The sequence below is a fragment of the Anser cygnoides genome, chromosome Z (assembly GCF_040182565.1).
Source record: "Anser cygnoides isolate HZ-2024a breed goose chromosome Z, Taihu_goose_T2T_genome, whole genome shotgun sequence".
NCBI lineage: Eukaryota > Metazoa > Chordata > Aves > Anseriformes > Anatidae > Anser > Anser cygnoides.
Window position 1 is genome coordinate 36,977,913 of NC_089912.1, and position 21,085 is coordinate 36,998,997.

General features: G+C 39.3%; 1 protein-coding gene across 12 annotated transcripts in view; it reads left to right on the forward strand.

Annotated features, from left to right (window-relative positions):
* CDC42SE2 (CDC42 small effector 2) overlaps window positions 1–20,130 on the forward strand; it is a 79,067-nt gene extending 58,937 nt beyond the window's left edge. For all 12 annotated transcript variants that reach the window (XM_066987830.1, XM_066987834.1, XM_066987837.1 and 9 more), the window contains 3 exons: window positions 12,960–13,061; window positions 17,635–17,752; window positions 18,176–20,130. In XM_066987830.1, the coding sequence (XP_066843931.1) occupies window positions 12,960–13,061; window positions 17,635–17,733 (201 nt within the window). In that variant the 3' untranslated portion in view covers window positions 17,734–17,752; window positions 18,176–20,130. The remainder of the gene's footprint in view (window positions 1–12,959; window positions 13,062–17,634; window positions 17,753–18,175) is intronic.
* Window positions 20,131–21,085: the final 955 nt, after the last annotated feature.

Consider the following 21,085-nt stretch of genomic DNA (forward strand, 5'->3'; position numbering starts at 1 on the left):
ATGGCATACAACTCGGATGCTGCCTGTGAAAAGTGTGACATTTCATGTTGTTACAGTTCTTCTTGTCCAAAATTATTTTGATGTGGTATACAGTTGTCCTTACTCTAAAATGTTGAAGCTATCGAGAAGCACATTGTCCAAACTGGCGGTTGAGGACAGCGGTTATAGAAGGCTACTCAAATGCCCGTGGCCATGGGTCTTTGAATCTTCCCAGAACCTCGGTGAACCACGGTGAAATGGCAAAGTGCTCTCGCGCAGGGGCTGTGGATGGAGGTGACGCATTGAGACCACGCAGGGAGGAAAACGAAGCTCTTGCACATCCTGTGCCTTGATTGTGGAGGTATATTTGAGTGGCATAGACTGGTGACACTGATTTATAGGGATCTCATAAAATCATCTGATACAGTAAGAATTTAGCAGTTTTTCAACAGATGAAGCCATCATGAACCCAATTTTGTATTGGCATAGCTGCTGGAGTCCACTGGAGACCTGTGTGTTGGTAAAGGATACCTGGCTGTGAAGCAGTGTGGTAGCAATGCATTACCTTAGTTGCTGTTTCTCTGTAATTTAGAAACAATAGATGTATTTTCCTACCAACAAATTTGTGTTCGTAACTCTAGCTGATAAGAAGATCGAGTTGCATGCTTATCTTTTCAGGTATCACATGGTTCCATTTTCTGAAGAGGAAAGGGAAAAATATTTACCATAAATAGTCTACTCTTACAGTTATGCTCCTAGTTTGGAAATTCCCAGCCTGCAGCTGTGTAAAAAGCCTGCTTTTGTTCTGTATGTTTATTGCTTTTTCTCCTCTCCATTCCCTAACTTTTGTTGTTGTTGTTATTGTTGAACTGCCAGTGACTGTAAATCTGTAGCCATTAGCTGATGTTTGTTGTGCCTTGGTTCTGGTAGAAGCTGACTCCCTTTGTAGAACCGGGAAGCAATTGCCCTGAAATTGCCATAATGGCAACTGGAGGACTCAAAGATCCCCGTGGATAGTAAATTCTGAATAATGAAAATATGTGATATTTCGTGCTTAACAAAATCTGTGCATCTCAGTGCAGCCAGTAGATGTGTGAGGAGCTATTGCTGCTACACCTGACTACAACTTTTCACCCAGGCTGCTTTTGGAAGAGTAGAATTTGACAAGTAAGTTAGTAATACGGGGCACTTTCTGACTTGATGAAATTTAAGTACTTAATGACTGTTTACACTCCAAGACCTGTGGAATTGTGGCATGCCTCAGCTAGACTATACAAAAGTGCCTGTACATGCTTGAAATTAGTGTTTTCCTTGTGATAGGAGGTTGGACCAGGCAGCAAGGACTCCTTTGCTTTGCTGGGGAAAGCAGAACACTCCTTGAAAGGACTTCATTTTTGTGCTCTTTGCAATGGGACACCATTCTGCTGTTACCTCCCTGAACAACTGCCCTTTCATCTTTTTTGGAAATTTGCCACAGGAGTGAGAAGGCACCTATGGGTGCAGGCCTTTGTGTTGCAGCTCAGTGTCAGATACTGTTCCGGATGTTGAGAGCTGAGCAGAAAGCTATTTGGGCTCTGAGTGCAGCTCTTGATTCAAATGCTTCTTAAGAGTTGCTGGTAGCATACACTTACGGAGGCGCTTTTATCTATGCTACACATGGGCTCAGCATCTAAGCAGTCCTAAAATACCTACTGGACCATCCGTTGCTAAATTGTCTCGGGTGCTTGTTGTGCTGTTTTCTTTTATTTTGTGTGTAATACCATCTTTTCCGCATGCACTGCTGGGATCACCTTTCAAAAGCGTGACTATTTTTCATGATGTGGGTAGAACACGGGAGGCTGTTCCTGCTTCCTTTGTGTAGGCTGTAGCTCCTTTTTGCTTTGACGTTGTAAGAGCGACTAAAGGCAGACTACATCGTTATGTATTATGGGATGCGCCTCTTTGAGCGACTTACCTGAGATGAACTAGGTGAAAAGGTTTCCAGTGCCAGCAGTCAAATCTCGGAGCTTTGCAGGAGCAGCAATTGGGATGGCCATTGAAGCAGATCTGTGATTGCAGGTTTATGAATACCTCTCCCAGCTGCGAAATGGGGTACCGGAGGCTGTGTGACAGTGCTTGCTGCTGACGAGGTAACTGGTCGGGGTGCCACTGGAGCAGTAAGGACAACCCAGAGATCATAATTTCACACAGGTGAAAAATAACAGCAAGGGAAAATACCAATGGGAGGATTGCCAGAAAGGTCAGCAGTAAGCAGTGTGTCTCATGGACCTGGCACGTGGAAAATTGTAGAGGAATTAATTTTCCTAAAAAAGGATTTGTACAAAAAAAAATAAAATACTGTGGTAAAACATCACTGTTGTAAGAAGCACAGTAATCCCCTAGAAAACCACGTGACTACTTAGGTCTTTCATTGAATATGTATATATTCGAACAAGAAGGTGCTGATTTTTGGGCAAACTATTGTCGAGGTTAGGGGTTGACATTCACAAAGCTGATGAATTTGCTATGTTTGTGGGTGTTGATTCTTAAGGATATTGTTATTAAGTATTGTGGCTTTGTTTGTGACTTGTGACTGCGGCACAAGTACTAAAGCTTCCACCCATGAGTCTTACCACTAAAAGAAGTATCAGTGCCATAACTCCAGAAGATCCGCTTTCTCCTTGTCGTGGCATTACTAGGAGCTGGGTTCAGAGGCTTTCTGAGAATACCACGTGCCCCAGCTCGTCATAGTCAAAGGTGGATCACAATGTGCAGTACACGAGTGCTGCTTGCGAGCACATATTGCAGTGTGTTTAGGGCTGTCACTTTCACAGAGGCAGGTGTTTCAACTAGCTGCTCCAGATAAAGCGTTAGACTTGGAAAGCGATTGGTTTTGTATTCAGAGTGTGACTGAGGATCCTGTATCTGGCAGTGGCTATTACCTGTTCAGAAGCAATATTTCAGTTTGTTTTCTCTTATATTTTTCTTTAATGGAGTTTGGTATGTACATATAATTCAGATTTAGAAGATCATACAGAGGTAAGTGTACATAGGAGTACAGAAGGCTTGTATGTAATGTAATGTATGTAATCTAATGCATTGTGTATGCTTCTGTATAGATGCAAATACATGCAGACACCTGGATGCAGAGGACATAACAAACTTGCTTAAATTAGACAGCTATCTGTAGAAATTCTCAGGATTTGCAAGCGTGAAATACAACTTCATAACAAAGGAATTTCAATACGCAGCATATTTAAGGACACCCGAAGCTTTTGTTTGTGTTCTGGTTGGTGGGGGTGATGCTCCTTTGGCTGAACAGGAGGGGCTTCGTGTTGCAAGTCCTGACACATTTCCTCTGGAAAGCTGCAACTCTCATCGTGCCAGGTCACCTTTTAAATATTTCCTGTGTTCTTTTTGGAAATGGTCAGCAAGTGAAAGGAGAGAGGGCTTAACATGATGCATGTCTCGGTGTGTTGTTATCAGGACTCTGGGATCTGTTGTTTTAAGAGGCTATGAAAAATATGCAGAGAGCTTATATTGTGGTGTATCTTTACATCATTTGTTTAATCTACCTCTCGTTATTAATGTTCTGATTTTGATCACTGGGGAGAATATACCACATCTGTGTTACAACAAAGTCAATTCCAGCTCACTGTATTGGTCTATATTCTCTCTCTCCACCACCATGTGAATTTAGAGACTTGGGGAACAATCTAGGTGGGAAGGGACCTCTCGATGCTGTCTAGTGGGAGCCCCCACTCGGAGCAGAGCCAGCTGGACCAGCTTTCTCAGGGCCATGGCCAGCTGAGTCCTGGAGATCTCCCAGGATGGACATTCACATTCCTTGGGTTCCTGTTCCAGAGTTTGACCACTACCTAGCAATGAATTTATTTATTTATTTTTAACTTTTGCCAGAATTTGCTATGTTGGAACTTCAGGTCGTTGCATCTGTCACTGCGCAGCTCTAAATCTGTCTTTCTTTACCATCCCTTCACGTGGTGGAAGACCAATAAAAACCACAAGCAGATGTCACTCCTTGTGGATGAACAAACCCACTCTTTCAGTCTCTCCTTGTGCGCCACATGCTGCAGAATTTTTGTCCCTCACCTGTGTCACAGTTCTGGATTCACTCCAAAAGCTGCAGAGATAAAATTTGTTTCCAGCTGTGGGGTGGTAATAAGCACTTGTTCCAAGCAACAGCTGACATGCTGGAAGTTATGCCACCTGGCAACTGCACGAGAAGAGTGCATTTTATATGCAAAGATCTGATTTTTATTGAGATGCCACAAGCCAGTATCTTGACTGGCTTGTTCTTTGCATTACGTCCTGCTGTTCATACAGCTGATGAACGGCCTGCTACTCTGCCCTCAGACAGCATAGTCTGTCTAAAGATGTTGAAGAAGGATGTTTGCTGTAGTAGAAAAACAGTATTATCACAGGTGACTGTTTTTTATTGATTACGTTAAAAAGGCATTAATCACTAAACAATGAAAATAAACTTACTGGAAAGAAGTTGGTAAAATGTGGCAGACAAATTATAAATGTCATCTTCAAATTGTGGCAATGTGTATTTTGAAAAGGAAAGTGCTTACTATCTGTATCAAGTAATGGATTCTCATTTACTGTATCACTTAAAGTTGGTCTAAGCTTCTGGAATAAAACGAGTTCCCTTTAATGTGAGAGCTAAACATGTTTCTTGAAAGACCTATTGTCTTTCAGAGTCATTTGACCTAATCTGGCAAATTTTCCTGTTTATTTAGAAAACATAGGCTACAATTGCCAGTTTTGTCATCTGATGACTAACACCAGTATAATATGAGAATATTGTGTAAACAGATCAGAAAGCGCACACTTCAAAAGACTCAAGGAGGTGGTAAATACATTCAATTTGCTAAAGAAAGCAGCTTAAACTATTTAAAGAAATCTCTCATTTCAACCTTTTGTCTCAATTTCCTAACTCTCCTTTAGCTAGAGGAGTCAGGCAGCATCTTGGATTTTCAGAAAACCTGATGAAAGCTGAGTGTGCTGGAGGCCTCCTGCTTATCTCTGTTGCTCAAGAACTGTCGTGAAAACCTCAGCTGATTTTCTTCTTGCTTCTAGTCTGACAGAAAGCATAGTTTCTAGGATATGTAAGCAATCAAGACTCTCTAAGTAATCTGCTAGAAAATGTCAATATAAGTGACCGAGAAAAATCTGTTAGTAATGGTAACAGCTTTGGAGTTTTGCAGTTGATGAAGATCTTGGTACTCAGGGCATTGGTATGCTGGGCTTAGATCCTAAATGTTACTGCTTTAGAAGAAATCTATCACTGAAATACAGTGATTTGAAGGGATTGGTTGGCATTTTAATTTATTTTGCATATTATCTTGGTTAACTTCTTTGTTTTGCCTCTATGGAAGGAGAACTGTTATGAGGCATTTGAACATTGGAACACTCTTCAGACCTGTCTATCTAATTTTGATGGGGCGGTATTCGGAGCTCAGACACACCACTCAAGCCACAGCTTGTTTTGAGAAGCAGAAGCCCCCACGCTGCTCTCACGCCTGACCCCGCTGTGGCTGGTAGGGCTGTGCTGTGCTCTTCGTGCCGGTGGACGCGGCCGTCCTGCGCGCGGCCGGCTATTCTGGGAGCAGAACAGCATGTGTGTGGGAGGGCAGAAAGCCACCTCTACACGGTGATCTGATACTGCCTGTTCCGAGAGAGTACCTCGCTCTTCCTGTGAATAGGGACCCCACTGCTTGCGCTGTTGGCACTCTCTTCAGAGCAAATACATAGAGCAGGAGAGATCAAAGGAGGAAAAGAAAATGGAGGGTGTTTTCGCTCTTTCAGTTTCTCCTCTAGGAGACCAAATTCCCTGTCTTGAAATGATTGACTAGCTTGTCTCTGATTAAATCCTTTTCTTGGTTTTCTATCTTAGCTTTATCTTTGGTTAGTTTTGCTTTTGAAGTTTCAGCTGAGCTCTGGAATACAAAGCTAGGATACAGCTCTGTTTCAAAAGAGTTGTCTCATTGAAAACTTTAATAGATCGCTTTGTCTTCAGGGAGATGTTTTGAAACTCATATCTTGATTGCTGTGCACGATCCCAGAGAGCAAATTAACAGATTAAAAGCTTGCTTTCTGCATTGGGTTAGCCTGAAGTTAACACTAGTATGATTGGTAACAGAAACTCACAAAAAACTATTGCCATTTGAGGGCTACTTGTGGCAGAAGGTCAAGCACGATAGCTCTGCCCCCCCTCTAGATCTGATAGTTCCTATTTCAAAAACAGTTTAGCAAGTTGCATTCTTTCCTATCACTGTCATGATAGCCCGTCCGTGCGGCGTGGGATTTCTGTGTAAACCAGCTCCTAGTCATGAGAACAAACACACTGGTCAGGTAGAGAGGAGAGCTAGCAGCATGTTCCTTGCCTGTGTTTCTCATACCTACCATGGCAGTTGTGGAGGCTGCATTGGGATTTATTTTAGTTTATTTTACTTTATTTTAGTAAAGTTTGGGATTAGGATTGTTTCATTATGGAAAGATGCATTATCTATAAATCCGTTAGTGTGGCATGGATTTGAAGATGTGGGTAAAAATGATTATGGTTCATCATGTTCAAATTACCCTGCTGTTACTTAAAAGCCAAGCTCGTAAAGAGCTGTAGTGGAGGGTAAATTGCTTCCTACTGTATTAGGGGATTCCATTGTAATCACTGAGATGGCAGTGATGGAGCAGTCTGAAGAAATGATCCTCATGTTATGGAGACAGGTTTAAAATCTGTGCAACTTTCTAACGCCTGCATTTTCAGTTGTCTTTTTGCTTTGAAAAGAGCAAAATTTGTGGAGTAATAAATGCAAGTGGTCATTCTCTGACCACAGAAACTCATTCTGCAAAGGAGCCCTCCAGCCTCCAGCTGGATCATTCATTTCTCTGTTCACCAGGGAAAGTTTCCCAGTAGGGAGTCAGGAAGTAAATTTATTAAGTCTTGATCTTGGCTTCAAAGAGGAATTGTTACCTTCTTGCCAAGAGAGATAAGCTTATTTTATGACGGTAGTCATTTAAGAAAAGGGAAAAACTTTTTTGTTTTGTTTTAGCTAGGTTCCTGAGCCTGCAAGCCACCACTGAGCATTGCTGACTCAGTGCAAGCCACCCTGGCAGGTGAACGTGACCCACTCAAGCATCGTATGCTGCTAGGACATCCCACTCTAATACGTAATGTTATGAATACCTCGATTTAAGGAATTCCTTTTAAGGAATTATTTTTTCAAAAATAGTCTAAAATTAGAGGAGAGACTAATAAAGCACTGGGAAATGAATCTCAAGAAGCTGGCATTTTTACTTTGCGTCAGATGAGGCGCCAAAACGTGGTGGGTTTTGTTTTGTTGGTGGTGGGGGGGGGAGGTTGCCTGATTATGTATCAAGGCTGTTTTGAAGTTAAAAGATGTTTCTCATTTTATTCAGAAAAGAAGACGATAAAAGTGCAGGCATGATGTTGCAATGTTGCTTCTTAACAGAGAAGCCAAAATAACAGATTGTCATGAAGGATAATAGAGATCATCTTGTGCAATCTGCGGAAACGATGACAAATTTGGCCCAAGTTGTTTGTCTGCCAATAATTAGATGGAATGAAAGACAAAAAGAACTGTGTCACGAAAAACAAAGGTGCATCACTTGCCGTTTTGTATATGGATTGCTTCATATTGATTTGGATATGGCTGGAGATGTGACACACAAGATTAGACTATGTAGATCAAAATGCTGTTCCCTTTCAAATTCAGTTTATTGTGTGCTACTTTTTTTGGAGCACAGAAAAATGTTAAATTACAGAAAAAATGCCTTGATACGCAATATATGATGCATTATCAATCTGTATAATGTATGCTTTGATAAAGTATGATGTAGCATTTTAATTACATGCAATAAAATGTATTGCATATATATATTGAAGATCATAGTCCAAATCTGCTCCCACAATATCACTGACAGGGTCTGAGATGGAGGCTTGTGCAGGTCAAATCAACAAAGGCATTTGTGTTGTGCTGTGTGATCCACGGAAGCCCTGTGCATCACTTATATTTCACTCATATTTGGATTTGGGATTTGTATCTCTTTGATGCCTTCAAAAAATCTGATGTAGGTTATGCAGAACCCGATCTTCTGCCAGCTAAACAAGAGGTTTCTTTGCTCTTGATCCCCTGTGTGTGTAGGCTGGTGCTTGCGTTGACTGGGCTATCTTTGTATGTTGGTCTGTTTGACTTCACGTGTGACTTCCAGCTTCCAGGAAAATAATTATCAGCCTGCTAAAGTGTTTTGTGTGTGTGTGTGTGTTTGTTGAAAGGGCCTGTCAGGAAGGGTAGCCAGGTGTACGTAACTGCAAAGGAGAAAAAATTCTGAAATTTAATTTTTTTTGCGTGTGTGTGCATGCACACATAGAGGCAAAGAACTTGTCTAGAATTGTTGCTGTACCGTGAATTGGCTTGAGTTAGAGAAATGCAGCCCAACTTCTGGACAAAATTTGGAGATAGTCAGAAAAGATCGCTTCTCTTCAAACTGAAAGGAAAGGGGAATAAAAAGGAAATTTTACATGCCTCGGTTCATCAGTGGCAACTAGTTGTTTTTTTAAAAAAAAAAATTAGTTTCTAGCAGTAAGTTTTTTTCAACTATTAAAAAGGTATTTCAGTTAGGTGATTCATAACTTTCAAACAAAAGTTTTTAAAAGTTTATCAAAAGTTTCTAGAAGCTTGCAGGGTTAATATAATTTCTTGTAAAGCAACCATTGGTGGCTTTCTCAATTCTAATCTTGTACTTCAAAAGAGGTGCTACCTTATGTGGGTGTAAAGCATCGCTCACAGCTTAAGAATAGAAGAGACATCAATTCTTTACTTCATTACTATGGTAACTGAATGTGTTCCCATTTCAGGTTATGCAGTGTATGTGTTTAGAGCAAAGCTTCAGAGACAGACGGGTCCTCAAACTGCTTCTGTTCCTCTCAAACATTTAACACGCAAACCTGCATCTCTTAAACTTTTTTAAAGATGATTTTATTCTTTCTGTGGGGTAAAGATTACCTGGTATGTGCTTTGCAATCCAAATTCTGCAGAATTTTGTCAAAGAAACAAATTGAGCTAAGCCATTAAATTACGGAATTTCATATTCCACTTCCAGGATCCCTCTGCAAATCTTTTCCTCTCACCTCACCTCTGCTGAGCTCCTTGCCGTGCCATCACCCCTTAGTAAACAGGGAATTGGATGCACCGGGACAAGGCAAGCCAAAACATCAAATACTGTAATTTAGATTTTAAACTTTCTTTGGCCTTTGATAGAAAATCTTTTAGTAACTTGACCCACGCTAAAAAGAAAGATAACAGACACTTAGCAAGTTAGTTAATCATAATGATTTCCCAAGAAAACATCCATCCGCAGGAAACACAGGAACAGGAAATAGGGTGTTGTTGCAGCTAGGTTGTCAGAGTTAGCACACGTGCATGTTAGGTCAGAAACATATTATTTTAAAACAAGCTTTTAGATGGTGTGAATATGGCACAGACGATGAAGTCCTTTGCGCTAACGTTGTACACATCCACAGTTGTTTTATAGATGAGTTTTATAGTCAGTCAGATCTCATTATTAAAATGATTAGTGGTGTGTGTGTGTATATGAACGTTAATGATTTATGGTATTTTGCTGTATGGAGTTTGGGGCACGGATGAGTGGAATTTGTTTTGGCTGCACTTTATCAGCTGAGGCAGATGACTTGCACTAGAAACAAGCACAGAATAGGCATAAATAGTACACGGAGGGAAGAGAGCATAATCGTGCTATTCATTTAAGTGAAAGATGAATGTGCTTTCTCTCAGCTCCTTTCAGATTAAATATACTGAATTTACTGGGGAATCAATCTGTGTGTCCAAGGAGTGGTACTACATGTATTCTTACAGGTGCAGGGCCCCAGAAGATACAACTCCACGGTAAAATCCGGGCAAAGCTAGTCTTCATGGTGTCCTCTGTCAGAGTCACGTAACCTTTCCAAGGATGCTTCCCTACTCCTGTCTCCTGTGTTAGGTCCTTTGAAAAGTGGTGACTTTTAACAGTGCTACCCATGTCCCTTCTCCTCTGCTCACCAGTTGATTCAGTACTGAGGCCGTGTCTACAGAAACTGCGCTCAACAGGAGCAGTGTTGTAAAGCAAAACGGTGTTGAGGAACCAAGACAAACATGAGATGCCTTTTGGGGTCTGCTTTAGACCGGCTTGCCTGTTCTCTGACCGAGATGTCCAGTAGCAGTTGGAGTGCCTCAGCTGGGATTCCAGTTCAGCTCCATGCAAATGAAGTGCAATTTATGCATGCCAGGATCACGCAGAGATTAAAATTGAAGCATGGTAAATTTGGACCGGCAAAGTTGCTTCAAAAGTATGTTCATGATCCAAGTTCAAACATTACTATACATGCAAACTGAGTGCTCCTGCAGGAAAAAAAAAAAAAAAAACCACCATTTTATTTGCTTTTAGAGTGAACTGCTTCATGGTCTGAATGGAGCAGAGCATTTAAATATTGTTCCATTGCTTCAAGGAGATCTCATCAGTGGGCATATGCCAGGGTGTAACTGGTGGCTGATGGCCTCTGATAAGAAACTTGCTTAAGAATCAGGGTTTGATGGCAGTTCACTTCAACTACTGGTTACTGGTTCACTAGCTGGAGATTAGTGCAGAATCATTTAAGGCCATTCATACGATCCAGCACTCCTTAATGTTACTGGAATGCCTGTATGCTTTGCAACAAGTAAAAAGGGAAAATGAGTTGCCCAAAGAAAGGGTTTTGTTTGTTCACCACACACCCAAAACAAAACAAAAATTCAAAAGCTTCTGAGATTTGTTCTTGTTTGGTCTGCCTCAGAGCCCAGCATTTCAAAACTGCTAAAACCAAGAAATCCTGGATATACTGTTTCGACATGCAAATGACTGTGACTCTGGCTTTCTGGTTTTGTTTGTTTTTTAAAGCTGAAGGCGGGCACCTGCTATAGACCTGAAGTAACGTTAAGTGTTCTAACTGGTGGAGTGCATGTGGGGCTTGAGAGACGCTTTCTGTGTCAGAGTACCAATGTGCCACGATCCAGCAATTCGCAACTAACACCGTTTACCCGTTACACCTGGTGGGGATGCTCCTAACCCTGATGGTGTTAGATCAGCAGTTCTCATCCAGTGAAAATATAAGCCTGGTGTGAGATCTCTCCCCACCAAGGTAGTCACGCATACTTTTACAAGCTCATGTCATGCATTATTTAAGAAGTAGTGTGCTGTATGTGTCCGTGAGTTTGGTTTCCAGACTGAAATACTAACACACGGGACACGGTTGGTGGTGGGGCATTGTGATAGATTCTGTTGTGGCTGTTTATGGCTCTGTGAAGTAATACCAATGTTTTCTGTACCTGGGACATCTCAATCGATTTCTGTAACCGCTTTCCCCTTGAAAGCCCTTAAACTGCATGAAAATGTTTTAATAGTTAGGATTATTTTATTTGGTTGGTCTTTTCAAATTCCTTGGGAGTAGAAAATTCACCAACAGTTTTGGCATAGAACAGGTTGTTTTGTTTTGCTATTTTTATGGGAGTGTTTTACGTTTTGTTCTCTGCACACCCCGTGGCCCTTAATACAATACCCTTCAGGTACCCTGAAACCTCCTAACACTTGTTTTCAGTAGTAGGGAAAAAGTGCAGGAAAGGATTAAAAGTGTTTCGTGCTTGCTGGCTCATAACTGTGGGCTCTGATTCATGGAGATTTAATCTGTAGGTGCATTTCAGTAGCAGCTAGCCCACTCATAAGGCATGCACCTTCATGTCTTGGGTTTGGATGGTCGTAGGATCCAACTGCAGGTTAGGAGTGGACATCCCTTTAAAATGAGGCTGAATGGACTTTAAAGGAATGGGAAGCTTTTAATTGGGCTTAAGCAGTTTCTTAGCTATTGCACTGTATTTTGTTCAACATACCTCAAATGGAAATACTCGTTTTGTGCTTTGTGGCTTTTTGTTTTTGTTTTTTTAAATACAGGATACAGGCATGGGGCGGCTGCATGCTGCATGGTTTGCTCTGCTTAATCTTGCTGGTTGTGGCGTAAGAAATGAGGACAGGCTTTTGTGTTCTTTTTTTTTCTTTTTCTTTTCTTTAGATACTATATTCAGCTGGAGGCAGACATCCAAAACAGGTTTAATTAGAGGAAGTCCTTACTGCTTCTAACTTCTTACTTGCGTATTATTACATTAAAAAGTTGCAGCCGTGACTCTGAGAAAGGGGAGGCAGAGGTTACAGCTCTTCTTGCCTTCAGCCTCAGAGTACTGGAATCAGCATACCTTTAGGGTGCGATCTGGCATCCCGCCTCACTGTCACACTACACTCCTACAGATCACACTCCACAGCCACGCAGAGTGAAGTTATCTGAGTGCACGGGGTTCATTCAGGATACGGCTGTGACTAACCCTGATCAAGGCATTGTTCTGGACATCCCCGTGAAGTGTATTAGAAACCCTGACATAAGTTCCCATGGCATGCAGCTCAGAAATTATGCAAGTTAGCTGCTTCATCTACTCAATGCTCTTTGATCATTAATTCTCATTTTGAATGACTAAACATCAAATTTGATGTATCACAACATGGTTTTAAATACAAATATGGTCAGAGGCTGCAGTATGAAATGTTGGTTAATAAACAGTAGAATCGGTTTAGGTTATTTACAAATATTTTGTTGACCTAAATGTTTAGGAGAGGTATCAGTGAGGGTCTAATCTGCTGTAGATCATCTGAGTAAAAACAAAGGACTGCATTACCAGTGTCTTGGTTAACCCAGGAATTTGGATTCTGCTTTGTGATTCTATGAAAATACCTTACAGCATATGAAATATCCTAACGATAGTCAACTTCAGCATTTATATATATATGTGTGTATATATATATAATATATAAATTATATATATATTTATAACATACTGTTCTTGCCTTTTAAATGATTGGCTTCTTTACCTTCCTTCCAGAAAAGACGACGGCGCATTGACCGAAGCATGATCGGGGAGCCAACGAACTTTGTTCACACAGCTCATGTAGGATCAGGAGACCTATTCAGTGGAATGAATTCGGTAAGCATCTGTGGATGAAGAATATTTCATTTTAGGGTACAGGCTCATTGTGAATATATATTGTATAACTAGCACAAAAAAGACTGATTCTCCACTGAGTTACAAGACTGGGGCTCTGCAGTGTAAAACTGTAGAATAACCTGCCAGTGTCTTAATTCCAAACCTTAGCTACTTGCATTCCAGGTTACGGAAACCCATATAAGACATTCCTGTGGTTATTGACAATATATAGCGCATGTTGTATAAATTGTGAAGGCTGTATGTAGAATACCTTTGAAAAATTTGTTCTGATGGCACGTGTGAACTAATACAGAGCTATATTTTGACATACATTAGAGTACATCAGAGAAAACAATATTTTAAATGTGTCTTATAACTCAGACTAGATTTCTTAAATGTTTTTAAATATTTTAAACATGGTTTATGTGAAATTATAGTTTACCTTGGTTTATGGTACATAGAAATATTTTTGTGCCGCCTTGCTGAGGTTTTCTATATTCTGTAACCCTATTTGCACTCAGAATTATTTCCAGAGCAAGTGATGATGTCACAAGCAGGGTTTGTGGCTTCCTGTAGATGATAGGAGCAATAAGTTTTTTTCTCTCTGAAAGTGAGAAACAGAGACTAAGACAGATACTGAAAATAGGCTTATGAGGATAGATGTCTAGTTCAACTGTATTTTATGTGAAACACCAATCTATTTGTAAGGCCAACAATTGTAATCTGAGAAAAGGGTGGTATTTAGATACTGAATAAAAATACTTCTTGACTTTATTAATCCCCTATAAAGGAAAAACTTGTTATCAGTTGGTGGATGTTAGCAAAGGGGAAGAACGACTTCTGCCAGAGATGTCAGAATGGAGAACAGAGCTGTAGAGGAAAGTCACTTTTAATGTAGGCAAGTGAGGTCACTTGTAGTTTCAACTATTTTGCAGCTTATTGAGTTCAGAAAAAAAAAAAAATATATATATATATATACAGCTTGGTAGCTGTTGGGGAAATGCAAAGCTGGGAAATGACAAGAAATACGCTAGGTTTTCCCTGAAACAAGGTAATGGTTTAGACGTAATTTGTACGAAAACATCTGTATGAAAGTTGAATGGACTAACACAGCTTCAATTTGACAAAATTCAATTAAAGCTAATTATTTAATGCAGTAAACTATATTAATATTTAAAACCACTGTGAATTGAAATAAGCAAGTGATCAGTTTTTCTTTGTCTTTTTATTTTAAAGCATGGCTTTTTATTTTGTAGATGTTTGCTGTCTCCCCTGTGAGAACCTCTCTCATTCTCACAGCTGAACTGTCTCTTGGGAGGTTTGTGGTGATTGCCTGAAGCTTCACTCTTTCACCTCAGTCTTTCCCCCTGCTTGCCCTCACCTTTGCCTTGCATAATATTTAGTTCATCTCCAGATAGCATTTAATCATTACTGTCTCTACATGGACTTTTTCATTTTGAACACTCATAACTGGATATCTCTTTCTCTTATTTTTTTTTCAGTTTGGATAATGTGCTGCATCAGTGACCACAGTGGTAGTTTCTGATCCCAGATAGAAAGAGACCGTATGCAAAAAATAATCTGTAGAAGTACAAATCTCTAGTTTTTTAACATTGTCTATTTTCTTGCCTCTTCTTTGGTAAATTGCTGTGGTAATATTACATACAGTTTCCTTGTTCATTCTTCGCAGTGTAAACTCCAAGGTCATGGCAGTGTTTCCATTTTTTCTGCTGCTTAACTTTACAGTATGGAAATTATACTTCTTTGCGAGCCTCTTTGTGCCATCTCTGTTCTGAATACCTTAGGAGGACCTCTTGCAACTTCATTAGCTTTTTCCCATATAAATTTGGTTCTTCATTCACTATCTGGTCGGTGCCTCTTTTCACCAGTGTTGGTACTTGATTTATGCTTCTGAGTACAGCAGTGACCTAATTACTGAAATACTTAATTTTTTTGCCTTCTCTGTTGAGAGCTTTGCTCCCTTGTCAAATGTGAACTTAAACAATAGGAATCCTCTGTGAACTCTTACTTCTCCATTTCAACCACTTTCTTACTTTTTTTTAACCTTTGTATTACATGGCAGTCTCCCACTTTATTTTTCTGTCTTCATGCTCCTCAATTTAGCCTTTGATTTCATGTATTCCTTCCTTTTTGTAGTTTTTCCTTGTCTTTTTTCTCAAGGACCATCTGTGCTATTTCCTTGTTCTAAAAGGGAGGGGGAAAAAAAGGAAGGAAAGAGATTAATGAGATAGATAAGCAGTACGGCAGATTGTATGATATTTAATTGGTGCAATCCGCTTCCCCTTCCAAAACCTTTGAATCCTTATCCTATCTAAATTAGACATAAGAGGGAAAAGAACCATGCTGTTGTATGTCGTCAAAGGGAAGCAATAATGTCTTTGTGGAAAAAAAAAAAAAAAAGGCAGTAGCTCAGACTGCCTCAAAAGGAGGGTGCTTCAGAAAGAGTACCACCTTGTAAGCCCATCATTTAGATCTGCATTTTGGTCAGTTTTTAACACTATATATGTCTCATATGAGAGAGAAATATATATTTTTACATTTTTTATATTATATGTAAATACATACATATATATAGTTTTTAATACAAAATAGCCACTGAGCTGTTCATGCACTGAAACTAAAATTTGCTGGAGTCCATTTCCCATAGGTGCAACAGCCTCTGTATTTTAGATTGATAGTTCCTTATCCACTAGCAAAAACACCTATATGTGTGATCAAATACCAGAGTGACTTTTCTAACCTTTAGAAAAAGCACTCATAAAACTTACACCTTAGCCTTGGAGTTTGTATTGATAGCCTTTTCTCTAAAGTTTTAAAGTGGTATAGGCAAATTGTCAGGCTGGAAGCTGACGTGTCCCAGAGGGTGACATTTCTACTTGTTTCAGTAGAGGCAGTAGGGTTTGTTCAGATTAAATGGATTCAGTCCTTAAATTGTTTTGGGGAATACATTAACGTGTAAATTAGATATTTTCTGAAAGAAAAAAAAGGTTACATTCAAATTCCTTTTGTGTTCCAATGGCTAACATGACGTGCATAGTGAAGACGACGACCAGCTTGGTGAAATGTGAATGTTTTCAAACACCACCCTATGAATGTGGTTGTGCTCTTCCTCCACACTTCCTTACAGAGTTTGTAGTCACTGGCATCAGACCCACTAGAGCATTACCTCTGAACACTTAGCCCTGAAGAAAAATTTGAACATAGTATTGTTTCGCTGTAGCTGCATCACTTACTTGGGGAAAGCACCAGGGTAGAAAGTAGTGTGCTGCTTAAGTGCATTAAAAAAAACTCAGATCTTTTGGTAAGCACTGCAATATGCTATGCTGTTGAAGACAAAGATGCCAAAATAGGCTTTTTTTCATGTTAATTTGAGAAACAGCAAACAGGAAGGAATTATGCTGCTTCAGTCTGTATGTGTGCGTATGTTTTGCTTTGCTGTGGAAAAGAATATGGTTCTTTCCCCTTTGTAGATGGGGAAAATATCATGCATGCTACTTAGACACGTTTCTCCAGTGCTGTTTTAATTCAGCTTTCTAGTGATGCTTTGAGGTCTCTGTGATGGAGCATACATGAAGTAATTGTAAGTGGTGCACTGCAGACACAGGTTTCTTGCTGAAAGTTCAGTTTCAGAAGATGTAGCCTTAAATGCATATTTTACCTTGCGCTCGTTGTGTACTTGTTTTTTATGCTCGGGGTGCAGACAGAAAAAGGCCAAGCCTTTAAGGTTGGAGTTTTCTTCCTGCAGGCATGAGGAGAAGATTATTTTGACTTGTGCAACACAAGCAGGAAAGGTCTATGGATTCTCTTTCTTTTTGTTGATAAAAGTAATGAAACCTATGGAGAGATGTGCACATGCCGGGGGGAGAAGGATGATCTAATCTATCTACTGGCATCAGGCTAAAAATGCCTTAAAATAAGCTGTTTTCAGAGAAATTGGTAGACTCAGTATGATTTTAAGAAAATGAATGCCCTGCCAGTTAAAGGAATAATATCAATTAAATAAAGTGGGACATGCTTTAACGTAAATAGATACATTTTCCACACACCAAAAGCTCCTGTTTGGTTTAGAAAGTTATCTGAGGTTAGCTGTGTACTGCAGATATTATCCATATATTTTTTAAATTTTCTATTATATTTTAAATGTAATGGTGCTAACTTCACTGGTTTATCATACTTGGCAAAGAATGTTTTCCATATAACAAGCTAAATTACAGCTTGTCAGATGGAGTTGGACACCAGTACGAGATTTGATGAATTTTCTTGAGTAATCAAGTGGCTCAGTGAAAGCCTGAATCAGCCAGTTTTCTTTGGGAGAGAGGAAAAACGTCTGCATCAGCACCAGTTCTTCCATCTCTCCTGCTGAGCTGCCTGCAGAACTGAAAATTCCAGCAAGCCTACGCTGCATATGTCCTCATGCAAAAGTAATGTAGCTTTAATGGTAAAACTTGAAAACCAAACCAAAAAGAAAATTGGAAGCAAGACGACACCATACATAGTTCACTTCTAACTGACTTTCTTGTTTTCTTTGCCCCACTTTCCCTTCTGTTTCCAGGTGAGCTCAATTCAGAACCAAATGCAGTCCAAGGGAGGCTATGGAGGTGGCATGTCTGCAAACGTTCAGATGCAGCTTGTAGATACAAAGGCAGGATAGCCTTGGGGATATATTTCCAGTAAGTATTCCACTCTACTTTTTAGACATTGTTTTAGATTAGTAAGGAAGGATCTTTCCACATATCATAATTAGCTCCCTATAAATAGCTGTGTTCCATATGATGCATAATTTTAAAATGCACTTGTTATTAAAAGATCTATATCATGTAAATATGTTAATTTTTCTTTATGTAATGAACAAAAGATTGTCCTGAATGCATCAGTCTGTTCTTAAGCCTACAAATCTTTGCAAGTAAAGTTAGCTGTATAGCAGATTACAGAAGTATTTTGTAACATGGTTAGAGTACCATATTTTGCAACAATTTTTCCATTTAGTTAGTCATAATATGTGTGGTGTTAAATCAATGAATAGTAATGTTATGGTAAGCAAATGGTTGCTCAAAATGTTCAAAACTCAGTTTAATTTGTTTTCTGTGTTCCAGGTTTATGTGAGTTCCTGTATCTTCTTTCCTGTGTCCCCTCTTTTGCCTTGGTGACTGCTTTCTGTGTTCATGACAAGAGAGAATTGATGGCTTATTGTTCACCCTTTGTGATTACTCCCGTGAAAAGTTGCTGTTCTGCTCTGATGATGCCATTTTTCAGATTGGTCCGACCGTGCCTTTCGGTGGCATGCACACATTGGCCTCTACCAGTACCATGGACATAGAGCTGTTTAGGATTATTTTTAGGTTTTGCTTGTTTGTTTTAAGGCAAATGAAAGTACCAACCTTAGCTTCCCTCATCTCTCACAAATACTAATGCACAGCATTTTGTTGCTCTTTATTCTTTTAAGTCTTCTCTCCACTCACATAATTTAGAAATGAGTGAGTTTTCATTAATGTTTTTAGTCGCCCATTGTTCGTATCCATTTTTGAAAGGTCTTGGACCTGCAAGCACAAATGATTATTTCATACAAAATCAGCAGAGTAGATGACCGCATGCTTTGTGAGGTTGCTTTGTATGGTGGCCCATTTGGTGCCAGAAAAAAAAAAATCGCTTACTGCGGACTGATGATACTGTTGCTGGTGAAAAATTTTGCTGTGGCACCAAGTAATGCCTGTTTCTGAAAAAGGACGTGTAACTTAGCTGCTTCAGAGTTATGTCTTTATTTTAGTTTTTATCCAACTGGTCTTGAAATAATAAAGAGAGAGCTTGCATTCATAAGGCATTTGTTGTAAATGTTCAGTATATTTATTTTGAAAGAACTGACCTCGAGGCTGTAAACCAGTGTAGTACCGTATCTAAGTGTTGTGGAAGCGCTTTAGTCTATTTAAAAAAAAAAAAAAAGCAACATGTTTGGCTGCTTCTTTTTCTTTTTACAGTTTTTCTTAATTTTAGGCTGTATGGTCATTTCCATTAGCAGCATGTCAGACTGCCTGCAATGTTAGCTGAAAAGTTTAGTAGACCTCTCTAAGTAGTTGGCAGTTTCTGTGTACTAAATATTTAGGGGCCATGGAAGTTGCTAAGAGCAACATACTAATCTGGCAGAACAGATGCCAGTGAAAACAACATACAGGGTGACTTTTTACCAAGTTGGTAAAAAGCCTTTTGCTCAGGTTCCAAAGCATGTTTCTTTCACACGTTGTGAAAATTGTATTTTAATATTGCACTGTTTCCAGATTATCTCTGTAGATGGTCTTTTTTCTCCTTGTTGGTGGTTTGAAACAAGTCAATGATTTCAGTCCTGGTTGAGTTACATTTTTATGCGAAAAAATCATCCTAACAAGGCATAACTGAGCCTAGTGAGATCCATTTTTATACATAAACACCCATGTGTTCATATAGGTTGCTGTCATAAATTATTCTTTATTCTTTTTCCATACTTTTTCTGATTTCACATTGCAACAGCTGTCAGATTGATTTAAACATGTATGAACCTACATACTCTTCTCTCAGCTCACAAACACCACACCAAATACAGGGCCTTGGAGGTAGTTCGCCTTCCCCGAGTTGTATTTTTGTGGTAGCTGTCAATTACCTGGTTGAATAGCTCCAGATAAGCGGGTTAGTCTTCACTGATGAAGGTACTGATTCATAACGACACATGATGAAGGTGTTCAGTTGTCTGGGTGCATGGCAACACGGCAACACAGTGATTTTTTTAGGGGTCAGCGTTTCCAATGCCACTTTATCGGTAAGTCTTAAATATACCATGATCAGAAAATAATTTGAATTTTGCCATTGGTAACAGCAGCTTAAATTTGCTTGCCAAAACGATCTTGCACTTGTTAAAATGTTTTCAGCTCAATAGCCAGAAAAAAGAAATTGACATATTTTTATAACAGACATACTTTTTTTGTACATTGTGTTCATTCTTGAATAAAGTCAGTTCAGTGTTGGCTTGTAGATATTAAAAGGAAAGTATTGACTTTGATTCAATAAATGTTTTCTTTCGGTTGGTGGCCTACCCTTTTCTTTTTCATAAGTTACATTTGCATTAGGAAAACAACTGCAGCCTACAGACAAATTTGTGGTGAAAATTCTCTGAAAAGTAACTTGGTAGTATGAGTAATAAGTAATTTACAGGGCTGAGGTTTTTTTCATGTCACTTGACCCTATTGTTGCCAAGTGGACTAAACCATAATTTTATTAGTAGTTGTGTTTCATTGATTAAATGTGTACACCAAAGTTGTCTTCAAGGATCTCAGAGGTTTCCCAATAAGAAGTAAATTGGAAGCCTTCATAAACAGGATTTCTTGCCTTTTGACTGCAAGTGGTTATGTGTTTTTCTCCATTGTGACACAGATTATTTTACTGTAGTGATCAGCAGAAGACTAATTATACACCTGATCATGATAACATGCACTTCTGCATTAAGTATGCCAGCAAGGCACAGTATTGTCTACTCTGTATTTGTTTCAATACATTCACTTTTTATATTTGACAACCTTAAAGTTAATTCCTTAAGCACTAATTTATTGCTTTAAATTTCATGCTAAGTTATTTTTGAAGACTGATACTGAATTATCTACATCATGGCAAGTTTTTTGAAATTGCCAATTGATGAAAAAAAAGAAGATAGTTCTGAAGGGGATGAAAGAAAGATAAAGATAAAACCATGAGATAATGATCAACTAGAAAGTTCTCGGTTTAGTTTTTCAATATTTATGGTTACTAAAAGCTTAGAGTTTTGAGGCCTAGTACTGCCTACAAAGGTTTGTCTTGAAAAGTAGGTGTTTTTAATGTGTCCTCTTAAGGGAGCCGGCCTGTGCACACTTAGGCCTTGCTCTGTTGAGCTGACTGAAGCAGTTGTATGAGTCTGCTCATCCCTTTTGTGTTTTTTAAATGAGAAGATGCTGCATTAGCAGCCAAGTCTCTGAACATAGTCCTGGGCCCAACAAGCACTGTACTCT